The 19,306-nt window shown below is 50.4% G+C and overlaps 1 protein-coding gene across 1 annotated transcript in view; it reads right to left on the bottom strand.

Annotated features, from left to right (window-relative positions):
* The window catches only part of PLCG2 (phospholipase C gamma 2), a 151,179-nt gene extending 134,366 nt beyond the window's left edge, over nucleotides 1-16,813 (bottom strand). The window contains exons 1-2 of the mRNA XM_053916242.1: nucleotides 16,701-16,813; nucleotides 10,719-10,955 (exon numbers count right to left, since the gene is read on the bottom strand). Of these exons, the coding sequence (XP_053772217.1) occupies nucleotides 10,719-10,911 (193 nt within the window). The 5' untranslated portion in view covers nucleotides 10,912-10,955; nucleotides 16,701-16,813. The remainder of the gene's footprint in view (nucleotides 1-10,718; nucleotides 10,956-16,700) is intronic.
* Between the last annotated feature and the right edge of the window lie 2,493 nt (nucleotides 16,814-19,306).

Below are 19,306 nucleotides of genomic sequence, written 5' to 3'. Positions count from 1 at the left end.
ATAATGATAATATGGTCACAATGTAGCGCAAAATGAAAAGGACATATTACTAAAGAGTGTTATGAAAGGCTGCATTCTGTAAAAATGGATCTATATCTCGAACAGAAAAAAGATCTGGCAGGGTGTACACCAAGGGTTAACACACATCCCCCTGGGTGCCGAGTGTGAATGAAGGGGTTGTTCCCCTCACCAGGTATAGCTAAAAATGTCTCTACTGATGAGTACATGTTACTTCTACAATGACAGAAAACTAAAAGTTGTTTTGATTAGGGGAAATAAAACAAGGTCAGAGCAGGCCAGCTCAGAACTACCTTAAACAGGAAATCACCATAAGGTTCACCCTTGGTCACCCCAGCTTCGGTCCTCCTTGCCTCCCCAGGGACACAGGTCCTCCTTAGGCCAGTCCCCAGGCCAGCATGGGGGCCGGGAGGCTGCTCCCACTGGCAGGGGCTGGCAGCAGGCCAGGAGTGGTCTGGAGTGGCTGGGCGTGGTGTGAGGTGACAGTTGGCCAGCAGGACACCCATGTTGAGCCCGGTGACTCCCCTGTGAGCCCTACATGGTCCTCTCTTCCTGCCACATTTGCTGTCTCCTGGGCTGGGCTCACTGTAACTTTGCTAGTCTCCACTCTACAAATGAGTAAGTTCCCATGTTCTCCTCTTCTCCTTTGTCAGAACAGAATGCTTCTGTGAACACACAGACATTGCACCCCCCCAGACCCAGTTCCACAGTGGCCGCCAGCACGACTCATGTCAGACGAAAGCAGCATCTCACAGCTTCCTCCCAACTGTGCCAGGAGAGCGAAAAGGCCTCTTGCGCCCCAAACTGGCGTCATTACTGATTCTGTTTACAAAACTTCACCACTGCCCTGTTCACACTCCCGCTCCAAGTCCTGCCCCATCCTGACTCGCAGAGGGGAAAGGCAAGGTGCTGAGCTGCCTGCCTACACCTCTTTGCCCAAATCCAAGGGCCCTGAAGCCCGATCGGACCCTTACCCCACGCCACAGAATAGCTGGAGGAGGAGGCCTCTACGTATGTGGGCTCCACAGCACCTCCACACACCCAGAACGCAGGCTCTGACACACCATCGGGGCAGCAGGAGCACCAGGCCCCTGTCAAATGCATGCCCCATGCACTTACGGATGTCATGTTCACAAGATCCTACGGGGTGGCTCTGCCATTGCCCCATCTCACAGATGAGTAAACTGAGGCACTAAGAGGCTAAGAGGCTGAGTGGATTGCCCAGGGTCATGTAGCCAGTAAGTGCAGGGCCAAGACTGAAACCATCGTGTAGGGTTAAAGAGGAAGTTGTCACAGAGATGTCCTATCTTAACCCCAGATACTTCTGTCTCTGGAGAGAAAGCGAGGGCATCAGGTCCTTTCCCTGAGTCATCTGTTATCCGTGTGTTTGTGAAGCGTCCGCTGTGGGCCAGGCACAGGCGGTGCTGGGGGTCCTCCCTGGTGAGCAGAACAGATAGATGGGTCCCTGCCTCCCAGAGCTCATAGTCTGGGGTGAGGATCCTGAGGACCTGGCTCCGAGGTCAGGCCCTGCCAGGGGACAGGAAAGTCACCACCAACACATTTCTGGCTTCCACTTCAAACTGCACGGCACTTGCCTCTTCCAGGACAAAACAAGACCCAGCACTTAGCTGACATGTGAAAATGCACACTGGGGTCGATGGGGGGCGGGGAACAATCTTTTTGCCCAAAAGGATGCACCAAAGGATACCTTCTTACAGCCCCCTCCCCTAGTTAGGCATCCAGAAGAGATCTAACTCATACTAACTATTCAGGAGCCTCTAATTACACAAATTGGGACACACCTGAATTCCAAGGCTTGGCACTATTGCAAGGGACAGAGGCTTCCTGTGCCTGGCCCTCTGGCGTCTCAGAGAGGGATGTGTCCACACTCCAGTTGCCTCTCCTCTCCCCACCGACAGCCAGACGGAGTTCCGGGCTGGGACATCTCATTCCCGAGAGCCAGACTGAGAGAGACCCATGTCTACACCCTGAGGCCAAGGGAACATGAACTGGATCAGCTATAACTAACTGGACATGCATGGGATTCTCCAAAGGGGAGGCTTGGTTGCTTGAAGGAGAGTTTTCAAAGGAATACAGGAGAAAAGCATGAGGTGTAATAAGAACAAACCTTACCTAGTATTTCCCAGGCCCCTTCTAAATGATGTGCCTACAGGAGCTCAACTGATCCTCCTAACAAACCTACAAGGTGGGTACTATCATTCTTCACATTTTACAGCTAAGGAAACAGAGGCACGGAGATAAGTCTCTTGTCCAGGATCACACTGCTAATGAGCCACAGTTGGGATTCAAACCCAAGCAGGCTGGCTCTAGCTCCCACATTTAATCAGTACACTTCACTGTCTCTCATGCCCTCGTGGCCCAAGCCAAGTCCAATGCAACCAAGAAATAAGATGGCACTTGGAATACACTTAAATTCCTTTCCAACAAACTCCAACTCATCCATGATCTCTGTGGCCAAACAGGTGCTTCAATTGCTGTGCTCACCCCACTGCTCCCCTTTGCTAGGGCTGCTGTGACAATGCACCACAAACAGGGTAACTTAACCAACAGAAATCCATTGTCTCACAGTCTGGAGGCTGGAAGTCCAAGATCTAGGTGTTGGCAGGGTCGGTTCCTTCTGAGGGCTGGGAGGGTCTGTTCCGTGCCTCTTCCTAGCTTCTGGTGATGGCTGGCAATCTTTGGTGTTCCTTAGATTGCAGGTGCACCACTCCAACCTCTACATCCATCATCACATGGCCTTCCCTCCGTGTGTGTGTGTGTTCTTAGGAGGGCACCAGTCAGATTGGAATAGGGGTCCACCCTATGCCAGCATGACCTCATCTTAATTAATTACACCTGTAACAACTCAATTTCCAAATAAGGTCATTCTGAGGTGCTAGGGGTTAGGACTTTGATGTGTGAATTTGGGGAAGAAGGTATAGTACAATTCAACCAATTATAGGGACCCGCCCCTGCCCACAAGCCCTGAAGAAGCCAGACTACGTTCCCCAATGGGAGACACCGTCTAACCCACTACCCCCACACTCAAGCTGACCAGAGAGGACATTGGCATCAAAACAGCCAACTCCCCTGCACTGACTCAAAATATCTGGCCAATCAGAGGCCTCTCTCAGGAGTCCATCCTTGGGAGGCTAGAAAAACAAAGCCTTCACTGATGAGGCCACACATCAGAGTCAAGGTGGAGAGAGGCTTTGCTGAGAAGGGTCAAGCCATGGCAGCAAGGTAACCTAAGAGGGCAGATGAGGCTGGTCTATGGACAGCGTCACTACCAGTGTCTCTTGTCATAGACAAACAGGAGAGACCTCAGTATCGCCATTCCCTTCCCACAAGGCCCAGTGGGAAGGCTAATCATTTTCCTAGATTCATATAAGACCTCTCAAATTTACCAACATTCTATTCTTTAGCATCAGTGGGGCTCTTACAGCCACCTCTGCATCTTCCAAAAGCAGGGGCTGTTGAAGAGCCTGGGAGGTCCTGCCAAACCCATTTCCCATATTTCCCAGCATCCTTTGCAGCTAGTCAGAGGCCAAGTCCTGCTGACTGGAAGGTGGGGAGCTTCTACCTTCCAGGACTGGGACATAAATTCCTCCTAAGCCATCTTCTACACTTCCTCTTCCCCCACATGCTCGCTGGACAGAAGATCCTGGAGATGGCCTCAGATGCCTCAGGGGATGGTGATGCCACCAGACAGCAGAGCGCGCCCCCCCCACCCAATCCCACTGCATTACGACTTGAGTGATAAAGTTGTATCATATCAAGAAGTCATGTGTCACTGCGGTTAGCCTACCCTGATGAATCCAGAAGCCTTATAGACATGCCCTCTGCCTGGAACACTCTCTCCCCAGAGCCTCCCGTGGCTTCTTCCTCCTCACCCTTCCAATCTCAACTCAATGTCACCTTCACAGAGAGGCTTCTCTGATGCCTGCCCTGTTAAAATAGCATTTGCCACTGGTTCCTCTTTGTCACCGGGCCCTGTTTCTTTCCTCCCTGGCATCCATCACCACCCAAAATCACTGAAGGAGTTATTTAACGTTTTCTGTCTTTCCTGTGAAACCGTAAAGTCCTCTTGGGATCCCCAATGTCCTGTTCACTTTATCCCCAGTGACACCCACAACATCCAACACACACCAAGTCCTCTTTGAGTGTTTGCTGAATCAACAAAAGAACAAATTCTAAGAACATCAAGGGATCATCACCCAGGACAGAAGACAACCCTTGAGCAACCATAGAAACCAATTCCTCAAACGTCCAGCATACAAGTAGGTCTGTCTCAATGTCAGGAATAAAAACAGTTCTATTTCCACAGCAGTGGGCTCCAGTGTGGAGTATATCCCAGAAGGGGAGCTGGCCGATCCATTGGGTACAGCAAGAAAAATCATTGTATAAATGCAAATCCTAAACATTGATCTCCTCCTTTCTGTTGCACAGCCCCATTTCCCCTTGTTTGATAATGATGCGGAGGACAATGACCACGACGATGATAAGGAGGACAAGAGCAACAAATACTGGAGCACCTACCTCCTGTGTGCCCAGCCCTGTTGAGAGCATGTGACATATATTACTTCATTTAATCCTCCCCAGACCCTAGGGAGACAGGTTCTTTTATTAGCCTCATTCTACAGATGTGCAAATGGAGGCCCAGGGAGGTGCCAAGAGTGGTCCGAGGTCACACACCCACGCAGTGGCAGGGCTGGCATTAGAACCCGGCACTCAGGCCCAGCGTCTGTGCTGCCTGCTGCAACCGTAACTGCACATCTGCAACTGGCGAATCAGCCAGTGTGCGCCGCTGGCTCTGCGTCTTACTCCCAACAGATGCATGACCGGAGGAGGCCGGGGGCCACTTCCACAGAGTGGACTTCTCCTCAGACAGCAGATGCCTGCGAGAAAAATCTGCTTTTTACTATTTGGAAAACATTTTGACAAAATGACAACTTTCAAAAAAATCCTCACCTATTTTTAATGGATAAGAGGCCCAAGGGTGGATCTCAGAACTAGCTGGATGCAGCACAGCCCCATCTCACTGCCCCTGCTCTGTTCGCACTTGTCCGTGCTACCACGTCCGTGGTCTCCCTGGCAGGTCTGTTTCCCAGTAACCAGGGCGCCCCCCGCCCCGAGTCTCCTTCCTCATGGTATCTCCAGCACCCAGCAGAGCGTGTCCTCTGCACGTGGCAATGGCCACACTTCCCTCCCACTGTGACAAAGTCTGAACAAAGCTGTGGTTCTCAGGCCCCCGACAGGGTGCTCCTCTACCACACACAGAACTGAAACATCTGAGATTATGTAGGAGGAGAAAGCAACACAGAGCAGGAAGGCAACTGGAGACCCCAAAGGCAGAGAGAGGCAGAGCAAGTTGTACTTCTGCCCCTTCCCAGCTGTGTGGCCTTGGGCATGTCACCTTGTCTCCCTGGGCCTCAGCTGCCTCAAAAATAAAGTGGGGATGAGTCCTGCCTCGCAGGGTCACTGTGAAGATCCATTAGAGGTAGCTGCTATTATTATTTTTATTGCTATTACTATTTTATTACTATTATTATTATTATTATTATTATTATTATTAGGCAAGCCAAGAACCTAATACCAAACAACTGCTCGGTTTTTTAGCATTCCTCATGCATGGGCAGCCACAGCTTGCCCAAAATAAGCAGATGGAGAAACGTATGTGAAAACATCAGACTAAAAGCCTATTCAGTCCATATGGACACCATCCAAGCCCTACATGTGGCTTATTACCACACCAGCCCAGACTCCACAAACAGGTGGCACCGAGGTGGCTGCCTTGCAAATGGTTGAGATGCAGGAGAACCCCAAAGTTCAACCCAGAAAGAGCCAGAGCAGGCGGCTTTGTACATGGAGGCTGCTCAGCCAGACCCGGGAGGAAGGAAGAACCACAGGCCGCACTTCCAGAGCTCCCTGCCTGAATCACAGATTCTCAAGGAGCCACTGTGGGAAGAAACCTCTTAATGTACTCTGTTCCCATTGCACAATATTTCCCATATATACAAAAGCGCATGAAATAAAATCCATTTAATTCTCACCCAGTAAGTTAGAAACTATTATTGCCTCACTTGACAGGGAAACTGAGGCACAGACTGCCTTGGATCACGCACCTAGGAGATGGTAGAGCAGGGATTTGAACCCAAAGTCAGGATCCAGAGTCCAGGTATGCTCCTGGTCGCTTGGCTCCAAGGTGGTCCCCATCAGTTTCTTCCCATCCAAGATGTGCACATGTGGCAGCCACTCCCTCTCCATGAGGAAGCTCCCCGATCTTGAAGCTGAGCTGGCCTTGGTGACCTGAGCTTGTGCAAGTGACTCTCTGGGACTTCTGACGCTAAGTCCTGCAGCTTTTGCCCAGACTCTTGGAAATGCACCCTGGGGGACACCAGGAGCCATGTCTCACGTCCAACTACCCTGGGGCCACCAGGCAGTAGGGGCTCAGTCCATGGTTCCGGCCGAGCCCAGTCCTCCAGCATCACCACCAAGGCACCAGACATGGAGCAAAGATTCTGGAACCTTCCAGCCCCAGGGAGATACCAGCTCTGTACCCCCAAATCACTGCAGTCCAGGCCACAAAGAACAGAAGAGTTACCCAGCCCAAATCTCTGGCCCACATATCTCCTCACTCGAGTTCAATGGCGCCCACTGATCCCACTTCGGGATGACCGTCCTGCTGGCCACCTGGCCAGCCTCTCCCTCTACTCTCCATGCAAGCAGCTGCTCTGCTGTGAGGCCTCTCACACTTCCCATCACCTCCACCATGCCCACATGGACAGAGCCTCCCTCCTCACATGGCACCTGGTCCAGACCCTCACTGTGGCAGTGACCACACAATCCCACGGTGGCTGGTTGCTGCATCTGTTTCCCATCCAGGGCAGGGACCCCACCCCCATCCCTCAGCAGAGTCTAGCCCCCAATATGACGGTAAATATGGGCTGAACACATGAATCAGCTCCATCACAACAGGGTCCAAAGAGAAGCCCTAATATGCCCGATGATGTTTGAGAGCTCTAAACAAAGTCAACACATGACTCCAGACCAGGGTTTCTCAACTTGGGCACCACTGACATTTTGTACTGAAAATTAATTACCTGTGGTGGGGGCTTTCCTGGGCATTGTAAGATGTTTAGCAGCATCCCTGGCTTTGACCCACTCACTAGATGCCAGGAGCACCCTCCCCGCAGTTATCACAAGTAAAACTGTCTACAGATGTCGCCAAATGTCCCTGGGTGGGGTGGGGGAGGATCACCCTGGTTGAGAAACACTCACCACTCTAGATAGTGGGGTCTGTGTGTGTACCTACCTACATCCAGGCCCCCACGGAGGATGCAATACCTGCCGGAAGTCACATGCCACTTGCCAAGTACTCCAGAGCCACATGCATGCTCCCGCATGCTTGCCTGCTCCTTGCAGACCTCAGAGTAACCTATAGTTCCTGCTATTAAGACCCCTGAGGGAACTCAACAGCTGGGGGTTCCCTATGGACATCACACTGACAATGGGAGGCTGAGAACATGGACCTAGAAGTCGCTACCCAGGACCCAAAGGCCTGCCCCCTGTAAGTGGTCAGCGAAGCACCATTTCTAAGCTCTTTACCCCAGAACTGGCTTCTGTCTCTTTACAACCACCACCAACACAGCATCTCACACAGGACAGCCAGTGCATGCTTGAAAACGCAAATGCATTCACACCATCCCTCTCTGGACACCCTTCAGTGGATCCCCACTGTTCACCAAAGTCCAAACACCTAAGCAAGACTCTGTCACCCCGGAAAGCAGGATGCCACTCGTTAGCAACAACAATGGCGAAAGTTACAGCAACGGTGCCCATGGGTTGAATGCTTATCCCATGCTACGTGCTGTGCTGAACCCCCCTGACGTGTTCCCTCCTTTATTCACTCCCAACTATAGCTCTGCAGAGTGGACGGCATTATTATTCCCATTCTACAGGTAAGAGAATTAAATCTCAGAAAGCCACGCAACTGGCCTGCAGTCAAACAGCAAAGCCCATCAAATGGTGCTGGAAATCAAGCCCCACACTTCTGTACTTAGTGACAGTGTAGGCTCCGTGAGGGTTTGAATCTACCTTAATTATTGCTGCAACTCCAGTACCTAGAACAGTGCCTAGCAGAGCAGGCATTCAAATATGGAAGGGGAGAAGGGTGGGAGGAGGAGGGTGGGAGGAGGAGGGAGGGAGGGAGGGAGGGAGGAAGGGAGGATGGGTGAGTGGATGGGAGGGAGGCTGTAGAACAGTATATCTCAAACCTGGCTAATTACCAGGATCACCCGGGAAGCCTATTAACTACAGTACTCAGTCCCAACCATCCTAGCAAATGACAGTCATCCTCGGCCACTCCAGGGAGAAGGAAGAATTGCTTTTAGTTAACTGAGGTGGGAGAACTACAGAGCATGGATTTCAGAAGCCAAAATCCTGTCTGGTGCCCCTCAGAATGAGCTTCAGGAGAAGGTTCCAGCAGCGTATACTTTTAATAACCCCTCAGGTGTTTCCTATGGTCAGCCAGGCTTGGGGCCAACAGGTCAGAAGATAAAGGGCCAATCCACTCTCATGTAGCACACCTGTATTTACGGTCAGTGCCCCTGCAGGCCCCACCCCATCCCAGCTGCAACAGGTCTCTGAGCCACCTGGGAGGTCGTGTGGCCAAAGCAAACAAAACCTGGAGGAAAGTTGGCTGCCTCCACGCGTTTTCAAAGCAGGGCTTCTGGCTCTGGGCCACCTGAGGCCTCCTTGGCTCCGAAGCCAGGAGCAACCTTTTGGAAAGCTGTGTGACCTCACTCCCGATAAGAGAAATCAAATGAAGAGTTATGCCAAGCTACCTGAGTCTACCTGTGACTGGCCACATCCAGAACCTCATAGTGCGGATGAAGGTATGGGGAATAGGCACTCTCACGCATCATGGGCTTTTCTGGGGTGTTGTCAAACTGCCAAAGTTAAAATATCCTTTAACTCAGAAACACACTTACAGGAAGCTGTCCCTCAGATACACCCATATGTGTATGTAAAAGAATAACACGTGGATAGCCCTCATGAACTGCTGGTGGGCATGCCAAATGCTGCAGCCCCTGAAAAACAGCCTAGCACTTCCTAGAATGCTCGAACATGGAGTTGCCACATGACCCAGCAGTTACACTCCTGGGCATGGGCCCACGAGAAGCGAACCCACATGTCCACGCAAACACTTATACGTCGATATTCACAGCAGCACCGTTCCTACTCGCCCAAAAGTGGCATCAACCCAAATGTCCATTGGTGACTGGATGGGTAAAGAAATGGTGGGACATCCGTGCAATGGATTATTATTCAGCCGTAAGAAGGGAGGAAGCACGGACACACGCCACCACATGCACGAACCTTGAAAACAGTATGCCAAGTGCAAGAAGCCAGGCGCAAAAGGCTGTGACTCTCTTTAAAGGAAAGGGAAATCCAGAGAGGCAGAAGGTAGGTGAATGGTCGCTTAGGCAGGGGAGGAGGGTGAGGAACCGAGGGGGATGGCAAAGGGTCCAGGGTTTCTTTGTGAGGTGATGACAATGTTCTAAAAGGGACTGGGGGGGGGGCTCAGATCTGTGATTATACTAAAAACCACCGAACTGTTCCTTTTAAATGGCTGGATTGCATGGCGTGTGAATTACAGAGGAGGAGGAGGAGAGGAAGAAGAATGTAAGTATAGTTGCTGCAGCTGATAGCAAACAACAGTTCAAATGTCCGTCTCTAGGGGCTAAACAACTACCCGGCGGCAGAATGCCGTGTGGCCGTGAAAGGAGGCAGATCAATGTGCTGGTCACAAACCACCTCCAAAATAATTATTAAATTTAAAGAAGGAGTCAAGGTGCAGAAGTGTATGTAGGAGGTACCCATTTGTGTAAAAAAACAAAACAAAACACGACACACACATTAGCACAGAGTAATTCTGGAAGACAAAAGAACTTGATAATGAGCTTGCCTGTGGAGCACGGGGCTGAGAGCTGAGGAAGAGAGGCATTTATGAATTTTTCTGGTTTTCCCAAGTGTACATTTTAATTTTTCAATTAAAAAGTAGTCAACAAAAATGCAAATTAAAGCAAGTCTCTGCAACTGAAAATTGCTTGAGTCTCCTCACTTTATTAAAAAATAGTCTTAGAAAGTTTAAGAACTGAGCCACTTGCCCAACCCCCGGGGGTTGGGGAAGGGCAGGCGCCTCCAGCAGGACCCACCCGCGTCCGAAAGCTACAGAACCTGCACTGTCCGCGCGAGCTTGAGTGAAGGCCTCTCACTCTGCGGTTTGCAGCAAAGTGAAACGGGCATTAATCTGGCTACCGAGCTGTGAGTGTCCACCAACTCTGGCCTGTCCGCCCTTAAGATGGCAGACAGCGTGGCGATCAACAGGAACCACACAACCCCAGCTGCTGCCAGACTGAGCACACCCCCTGCCAGCCCAGGTGTGCTGTCTGAATGTCACTTCCAAGGTGGCCCACACCGGCCTCTGTTACTCTGAAGAAACTGATTGAACTTCCTTCCCCCACCTGCTCTAAACCCCATCAGAGACCCAGACAAAATGGCCACACTTCCATTTTTGGAAGAAAAGAAGGAATCAAACCAACAACTGCAGTGACAAGTCAAGGTAGGAAGGTGAGGAGATGCATGGGCCCAGACTCGGGGACAGCAGGCCACCTGCCCACCCAGTAGGTACTCACAAAAGCCTTCGATCTTGTCGGCTGTCTTACTCCAGGCCACCTGCCGCGTCTCCATGATCACCTGCACAGTCCTGCGCTCCGGGGTGGACTTGCGGAAGCTGAACACGGTCATCACTGTGCCCAGCTCCAGGGCTCTCTTGATCTGACTCTTCTCATACTCCGGAAGGCCATCCACATTGACCATGGTGGTCATTGTTGGCCTCTCCAGGGAGGAGCAGCAGTGAGGGTACAAGCTGGCTGGGAGGACAAATGAAGGAGGTAATTGGTTTTAGTTGACTAAAGGGGATTTAGTTAACAGGGCTTGGACCTCAAGAGCCAAAATCCTGTCTCATGCTCAGCAGGGTGTTTTAGGAGAAGGTTCTAGTGGCAGCGAATTGCTGACCACTCAGAGCCCACACAGAGGTTTAAATGGAAGTGGAGATGTGGGAGGAGACCCCTGACCTCAATGACCCAACCGTTATCCAGGCTTTGAATACGCAAATCACCCCAGCCTGGCTGTGAGCCCCTCCCTCACCACACACTTTTATGCTGTAGAATATTTGAATAGCCAAAGCAGCCCACACCTGTTCCCAGCCCCCACCCCCCAACACCAGCACCCCCTTCTACCCTGCCTTGAAATATATAACCATCCCTTTACTTCCTTAATGACATTGGGACCAGAAGAAAACAAATTTTTTAAAAAACTCCAGAATGTGTCCATGGAGACCTTTGCATGGACATGGGGCCAACAGGACAGAAAACCTCAGGGCCCAGCAGCCTCAGGTTGAAATCCCAGTGTCGGTTTCTTCTGCCTGTGTGTCCCTGGGTCGGCAGTGTGACCTCTGCAAGCTTCAGTGTCACCCTTTCTAAAACGGGGGTGTTGGGACAGTTAGAAAGCTTGGAATGAGATGTCACCAGCAAAGCACCTAGCATGCTGCTTGGCGTCCAGAGAGTGACCTTGATTGCCACTTATTCCCATGCATAGTTGATGTCTGTCAGAGACATGCTGGGGACCCAAATCTAAGAGCAAATCTAGGAGCCGGCCTGTGCGGCCTCTCTCACAACCACATCCCATGCAGCAGCAAATCCAGAACCCAGCCCTGTGGCCCCTTCATGGGTTCCTCCCAGGATCCTGTATGTGGAGTGTTCGAAGCACCCACTAACTGGCCTCCCTGCTTCCGCCTGCCTCCCACAGACAGCTCACGGACAGTAGCCGGAAGGTGCTCTTAGAACACGAGTGAAATCGTGTCACTCCTCTGTTCAACCCCTGCAGTCACTCCCTTGCCCTTGCTCTGCACCCCCAACCCAATTCTGCCTCCCAATGTCCAAAGACACACTGCCTGCCACTCGAAGGGGATTTGAACTGAAGGCTGGCTAGCTGCAGGCCCTACACCACAGGTGGCAAACACAAGGCCCTAGGGCCGAATCCGGCCCTCCACCTTGTTTTATCCAACCCTCCACCTTGTTTCTACCTGGTGGCAGCGCCGAGCTCCTTGCCCCTAGTTAGGGGATATTTACATTTACACAGTCCGAAAATTACATTCGGTCCTTTGAAGGCAACTGTGATGCTGATGTGGCCCCCAGTGAAAATGAGATTGACCCCCTGCCCTACACCAAGTCCCTTAAGCCCCCTGGGCCTCATTTCCACACTTGTAAAGGGGAAAACAGAATTAAACCCAATTTGTATCTTGGGTCCTTAAAACAATGATGCAAAAGTCAGTGCTCCTGGGATTTAGCTACTGCTACATGTACTGCTGCCCATTGTTCTGTGTGCCTCTCTTATCTTCCCGGGTCTCCAAACCCCTTTAGGAGCCCACAATTGTTACTCTGCAGAGAGGCATGTGGTCAGCCGGCTGTCTGGGCCTCCATTCTGGCTCTGCCTCCCCCAGAGCCTCCAGCCAAGATACTCAAACTTGGGGCCTCCATTCCCTCATCTGTAAAATGGGGATAACAGTACCACCCCAAAGGGGTGCTGGAAGGGCTGAGTTACAATGTGTACACAGCCCCCAGAATTTAGCAAGGCCTCAGATATTAATCAGGCAGGTAGTCAACACCTTAATCAAGTGTCAACTCTTCACCAGGCACTGGCCTGGGGATGAGTAGGTAAATGAGGGGGAGGGAGAGACACCCAGGCCTAAGCTACCCCCCTCTCCCACAGCCAAAGGCACCACCGCAGGTGTGCTGGGAGCCAGAGATAAACATTGGGTTGGCCAAAAAGTCCATTACGTTTTTTCCATAAAATAAAAGACACACTTTTCATTTTCACTAATAACTTCATGGATTTGGATATTTTGAGTATGTCGGCTATCTCCTGTGATTGGCTTCCAACGGGTAGAGGCCAGCCAGGCCAATGCATAAGATAGCCCCACAGCAAAGAATTATTTGGCCAAAAGGTCAATAGTACCAAGAAACTTCGCAAACCACTTTTGACACATTTGATCAGCCACAGCACCTTCTCCATACACTGCACAAGTCTTTTTTTACGTTTCAGCTGCATTTTTACCTTTCTCGAAATAATAAAGCATAGCATGCTGAAAATGTGTGTCTTCTGTCTTCAATATTAAAATGGCTGCTAAAATTCACCAATTTTGATGTTTTTTTAAATGCACACTTATATGAGAGCTGTCACAATACAATCTAACAAAATTGTCTCAAATTAAATTAAAGACAACTAAGCACTACTAGAGCCATCATACGGAAAAAATTGTAATGGACTTTTTGGCCGACCCAGTAAGAACATGAACTACACCTGTCTCTGTCCACCTGGCAACACACCTGTCAGTCGGTGTGAGGACTCTGATGTAGAGAGCAAGCAGGGACACTGGGGAGGGAGTGCCAAGGGAGCAGCAGGAAGGGTCCCCGAGTTTAGTCTGGGGGGATCAGGAGTTTAGAGGGCTCAGAGAAAGCCTCTGGGGGAGAGGGCATCTAAATCCAAACTTAAAAAAAAAAAAAATTAAGCAGGAGGGAACCATGTTCTAGGCAGAAGGACAGGCTTAATTAAGCAGAGGCCCTACCACAAGACTGAGAAAGTGAGCCTCCTGCCTCTGCACCTTCTGCTCCAGGTCAAGGCAGGAATAAGGTGCCCACAGCCAGCCTCACCCAATCACTGCTTGTTGGCCCTCCCCAGGTGCCAGCGTCTGCTTTATACCCGGCTCATCTCGCTCATCTCAAGGAGAAATACAGAAAACAAGTCTGAAGGGGTGAAATGACGTACTCAAGGTCGTGCAGACAAGTGGCGGCACCACAACGGGAACCCTGGTCTGGATCCCACCCCTCTGCTCCTTCGGCACTTGCCTCCTGGAATTCAGAATCCCATGGAAGGATGTGGCCAGATAGTAACTAATCTGGCAGACCCTGTCCCTCTCTACAGAGAGGTTAAAGGACTTGTCCAAGGCCACACAGCTCCAAAGTGGCACAACTTTGAACCTGGTGCCAGCTCTGCAGCTCTCTGTCATGCCCACCCTGGAGTTCCCCACTCCCAGGTCTCAAGGCCAACGTGCAGGAGGGCTTACAGAGGAAACACACGCCCTGTCACGACACCTCCACCTCTGATTAAACTTGCCAGCAGGGAGGCACTGGGCCCTCGACTCTACCTGCCTCTGGCTCTGGGAATCTTGAACTTAACTGTCTCTGGATACTGATAACTTCCTGCTTAGAAGCCCCACAGCAAGGATTGGCTCGACCATAAGCATCAGGTCTCTCCCACTCCCCCTGGCCAAGCACTGGAAAGACATCCTCATGGCCATCAGATCGTTGGAATCAACCACCAAAATCCAGCCTGCTCCTGACCCAGGCTTCCAGAGTTGGATGTTCAGCAGCCCAGGGAAGGGCACTCGCCATCAGAAGCAATTTCCATTTTGCTTCTGAAAAAAAGAAGGAAGGAAGGAGAATAAGAGAAAAGGAAAGGAAAGGAATAGCCTTGAAATCCCATTTTTGTCCTTGTTCCTCATCTTCCCTGGGTAACTTTGTAAAATAACTTATGATATCAATACAAACATGGCTGAGATTCAGTATGAGGTTTCACCATTTCTACTTTTCATGTCCTTCTCTTCGAAATAAACTTCTAGGACACAAGGACCCAGCACCAGGAAGCAGGGGAGTTTTCTTCTCTTCACAGCTTCCTGCACACATTAGGCCAGTGCAGGATATTATACAAAATCCCACGAAATAATTCTTTGTTAAAAGTCAGCAGTCACATCCCTGAGAGGGAAGCATCCCTCCTGCAGCTTAGGGGTGTTGTAGCTGCCCCCGCCCCCACCCTGCAGCGTCAGTTTTCACTGCAAGAACAGGCAGTATCAGCCTCTGCAGGGAGGAGTGCGAATCTGCTCTGCTTTTTTTTTTTTTTTAGGGCAACCTGTGAGCATCTAGTAAAACATGCATATGCTTTGATCCAATAGTCACTTAAGTGCAGAACGAAACCCGCACAAAGATGTTCACAGGGGCATCACTTGTAACAGAAAAAGAGAAAGAACAACAACCCAGGAAACAACTCAGCTGCCCATCAGTTGGGGGAGAGGGGTGATTAGGGAAGAGTTCTGTAAATAAATAATTAAACACACACACTAACGAATGTACGAATGTACCGTAGCTATTGGAAAGAACAAGGACGACTTACAAGTGATTTGACCTGGAAAGACCATGAGAGAGATGAAAAAGATCTGCAAACCAGTGGAGTATAAGACTTTTAGATGGCTGTCTGCTTATAAATCCAGGGAGAGGGGTTACTCTGGGGGCGGGAGGTGGAAGAGGGGAGAAAGGACAACTTGATTTTTTATTAACTGAAGTGGTGACATAATAGAGAAGTTTTTCCTTTTTGTGTTTTTACTGTCTTCTAAAATAAGAGCTGTTTTCAAGTTTACTCACTGGTCATTTCCCACTGACTCCACCCAGTAAAGAGTACACAAGGGGTCCCAGCTCTTCAAGGTCAAGTGGTACGGAGGGTGGGGAGTGAGGGGATAACAGCATCATTAGGCAAGTTCAGCATCAATGAAGCCTGCAGTGGTCCCGTCCCTGAGCCAATACACACGTGGCACACACCTTTGTAACAGGGTAAGCGCCTGGGGCTGGAACTAGCCCAAAATTAGTAAGCCCTCCCTGGAAAACTGTAGCTAAGGTTGATGGCCTGAACCCCCACGCAGGGGCCTTAACCAGAGGGTAACAAGCCAGGTACCCTTTCCATAGATAAGCCCCAACTCTCAACACAGCCCTGGAGTGTAGCCCAGTGTTCAGGGGAAGAAACTGACGCTCAGAGAGGTTCTTCAACTATCCCAGGCTCACACAGCTGGAATTGAAATTCAAATTAAGTTGACTGAGAAGGCCACCTGTTTCCCTCGAGCCACATTCAGGCCCCTCACCCCACCACACTCTTTCAGTCTCATTCAAGATCAGGGTGCCAATAGTCCCTCCCCAGCCTCCACCGGAACCCAGGAGCCAACCCCAGTCCAAACGGGACTCATCTTTCCCACGAATTCTCCCGCTTTGGGGGTAATGACTTCTTTGGGATTCCCAAACAGACCCAGGAAAACGCACAGACGTGCACACATAATCAGGCATACAACTGGGGCCCCGAACACTATCCGGGTCTCCCTCGCCTTGGGGAAAGGCTGCGCCTTCGTGGTATTGCGCCGCCACCCACCCATCCTCAACCACCTGTACAACACGGGGAAGTGCCGGACCGCCGCGCGGAGTGGGCGAGCCCTAGGCACAGAGGTGGCCAAAAGCACGGGGCCTTGAACGTCAAATCCAGCGCTGGCTCCGACCCCCTCGGACCACAAGCCGCGCCACTGCCTCTGGGTCCCCTTACAAAGCCGGGGCTACCCCAGGACACAGACCGGCGAAGTGGCGGACCCCGGGCACATTGCGCGAGGTCCCAGCCGCTGCTCCCCACCACGGCCCGCTGCGCCCCGGCGCAGGTTCCCTCTGGACGCAGCCCACCGGGCGCGGGCTGCCCCGGGCTCAGATCCCCGGCGCCCACTTGCGCTCCTATCAGGCCAGGCCACCCACCTGGCCGTGCCCCGGCCGCAGGTCCCGGCTCCGGGGTCCCGCGCGCAGTCGCCCGCCGTCCGGGCTCCGGGCACTCCCTGACGCGCAAGCCGTCCGTCGCCGGCGCTGCTACTTCTGCTTCTGCGGCAGCCGCGCCACGTGACTCCTCCGGTGCCGCCCCCCGGGCCCTGGCCGGCCCCACCCACGGCGCGAGGCAAGCCCTGCCCCGCCTGCATCTCTGAGCACCCCCGCGCGCGGTGTGCCTGGCCTGGGACTCGCGCACCAGAAACCGAGGTAGCGAGAGTGGAAGCGAAGTCTTCTGCACGTTTTGCAAGGACGAAAACTTCCACGTAGAGTAGCATTTATGGAGCACCTACTGCATACACGTGTTTTACACACATTTACTACATTCCTCATAATCACCAGGAATTGGCTGGTGGTGCTTCTAAGCTGAGCTGGTGTCTTACCACCTCTTACTACCTGCCGCAAGCCATTTAAATACCCTCAGATTCACTTTCCCCATCCTTCCGACAGGAAAAAATAGTGCCGGCTGCAAAAGGTTGTTGTAAGAAACAAATGATTGAGCTCCCATTTTCCCAATGAGACTTTTTTCCTGACTCACTTTATAAACTTCTAAGCATATAGATGACTTAGTCAAATGCCTAGTTATGGTAGTTCACTCACTTAACTAGCTGTGCCTATTTCGAGTCACATACTGTATGATGTAACACATTCTTCAGGAGAAATACTGCTTTTCCCCACTTTGATTTCACGAAACAATGTTATGCAAAGCTTTCATATGTATCTCTGGTTCAAATGTCTTCCGTGTTGACTGTAGCCAGCTTTAGGGTCACCTATAGAGCTGGAAGACAGAACAAATGTTTTACTCCTAAATTGCTCAAGCTACACTTTGATCTACGGATGTTGCTGTAACTGACAATGTCATATTTGAAACCTCAGGACTCATGCGCTGGCATTAGAAAACGCATGGATTCATTTCTTTCACCGCTCCTGTCTCGGGTGTACCAGGGCTACTGGCCCCAGACCACTTAGTGCGCTGTTTCCAAAGAGCTCTTTGGGAGGCGTGTTATAACGTTAACCACTGGGAATCACAGGGCCAATTTGCCAGGAATAATGGCTAAATCTGGATTATATTTCTTTACCTTTACCTTGTTTGCTGGTTTGTTTTCGAACTTCAACTTGTATTTCCATCCATCCTTTTAAAACTTCCATTTTGGAATGTTACATAATTAATGTACATGATAAATTAGTACAACCATGTATGTGCATAATTTACTATTGGGTTGATCAAAAAGTCTACTTACTTCTTTCCATAATGTAAAAGACTCATTTTTCATTTTCACCAGCAACTTTACTGATATGGGTACTTTGAATATGTCGGCTGTCTCCTGCGTAGTACAACACTGCTTGCTCTCAATGTCTCCATTTGATCACCACCAGCTTCAACTGGTCCACCACACCGTGGAGCATCATCCGGCCAGAAATCTCCAGCACAAAACTTCGCAAACTGCTTTTGACACATTCAATTAGCCACAACACCGCCCCCTTACACTGCTCAAATCTTTTTTTTTTTTTTGCATTTCACTTGCATTTTTTCCCTTTCATGAAATAATAAAGCATAATATGCTGAAAATGTTGCTCATTTTCTTCCATGGTCAATATTTAAATGACTACACAAAAGTTCACCAATTTTGATGGGTTTTTTTAATGCACACTGATATGACAGCTGTCACAATACAGTCTAACAAAATTGTTTCAAATGAAGTTAAAGACAACTAAGCACTACTAGAGCCATCTTACAGAAAACACCAAACGAACTTTTTGGCCAACCCAATACTACAAAGTCTACATGTGTAGGGAAGCATGTGGACTCTCTTGCTGATAAGTGAGACCGAATACAAGCAGAAGCTCTGGCTCCTCACCTCTGTTCAGACAGATGCTAATTCTGGCCGGAGTTTTCTCTGGTCCCCTGTGATCAAGCAAGAAAAGAACATATAGAACATGCTTCCATTGAAAAAAATGCTTTTAATCTGTGGCTGCAAGCCTACAGCATTTTTGGAGTGAAAACGTCCGCGTGCTATACGAGATAATGGTACAGTAGATGGCAGTTTGCTTTTTTCATATTTTTTAATCACCTGTTTTTCTTTGCCTCATTTTTACCCTCAGGTGAACAGCTAATGGAATCCGGCACAGTGAATAATTGTTTGGGGCTCCTCGCCTCCTCTTTTTCTCAAACATCACCTTGTTGTTCAAAATAAAGTAATTGAGACAGCAGCCCTGGTCGCTGGAAGGACTTGAATACAAAATGACACTTCTTTTCCAAAGCCTGATGGCTATGGGGAGAAGTCAGCCTGTATGTTCAGGCACATATGGCAGAAAGCCCCTGTCGTGGGTTGGCTATGGCAGGATGTCAGTTAAGTGGGTGGGTGGTGGCTGCAGGATTTGAACCCACATGCACGCAGGTCCACTGCTTATCCCCAGCATTAATAGGAGGCATTCAGGCAGGGAGAAGTGAGTTTGTAACCAATCCTCAGAGATTCACAAATGGGTCAGGAAGTGACCTCAAAGGGTGGAGGGAACTTTCTTTTCCTTTTCATATAACAAGA

The sequence above is a fragment of the Desmodus rotundus genome, chromosome 12, assembly GCF_022682495.2.
Source record: "Desmodus rotundus isolate HL8 chromosome 12, HLdesRot8A.1, whole genome shotgun sequence".
Lineage (NCBI taxonomy): Eukaryota > Metazoa > Chordata > Mammalia > Chiroptera > Phyllostomidae > Desmodus > Desmodus rotundus.
This window is presented reverse-complemented; position numbering and strand designations above follow the sequence as displayed.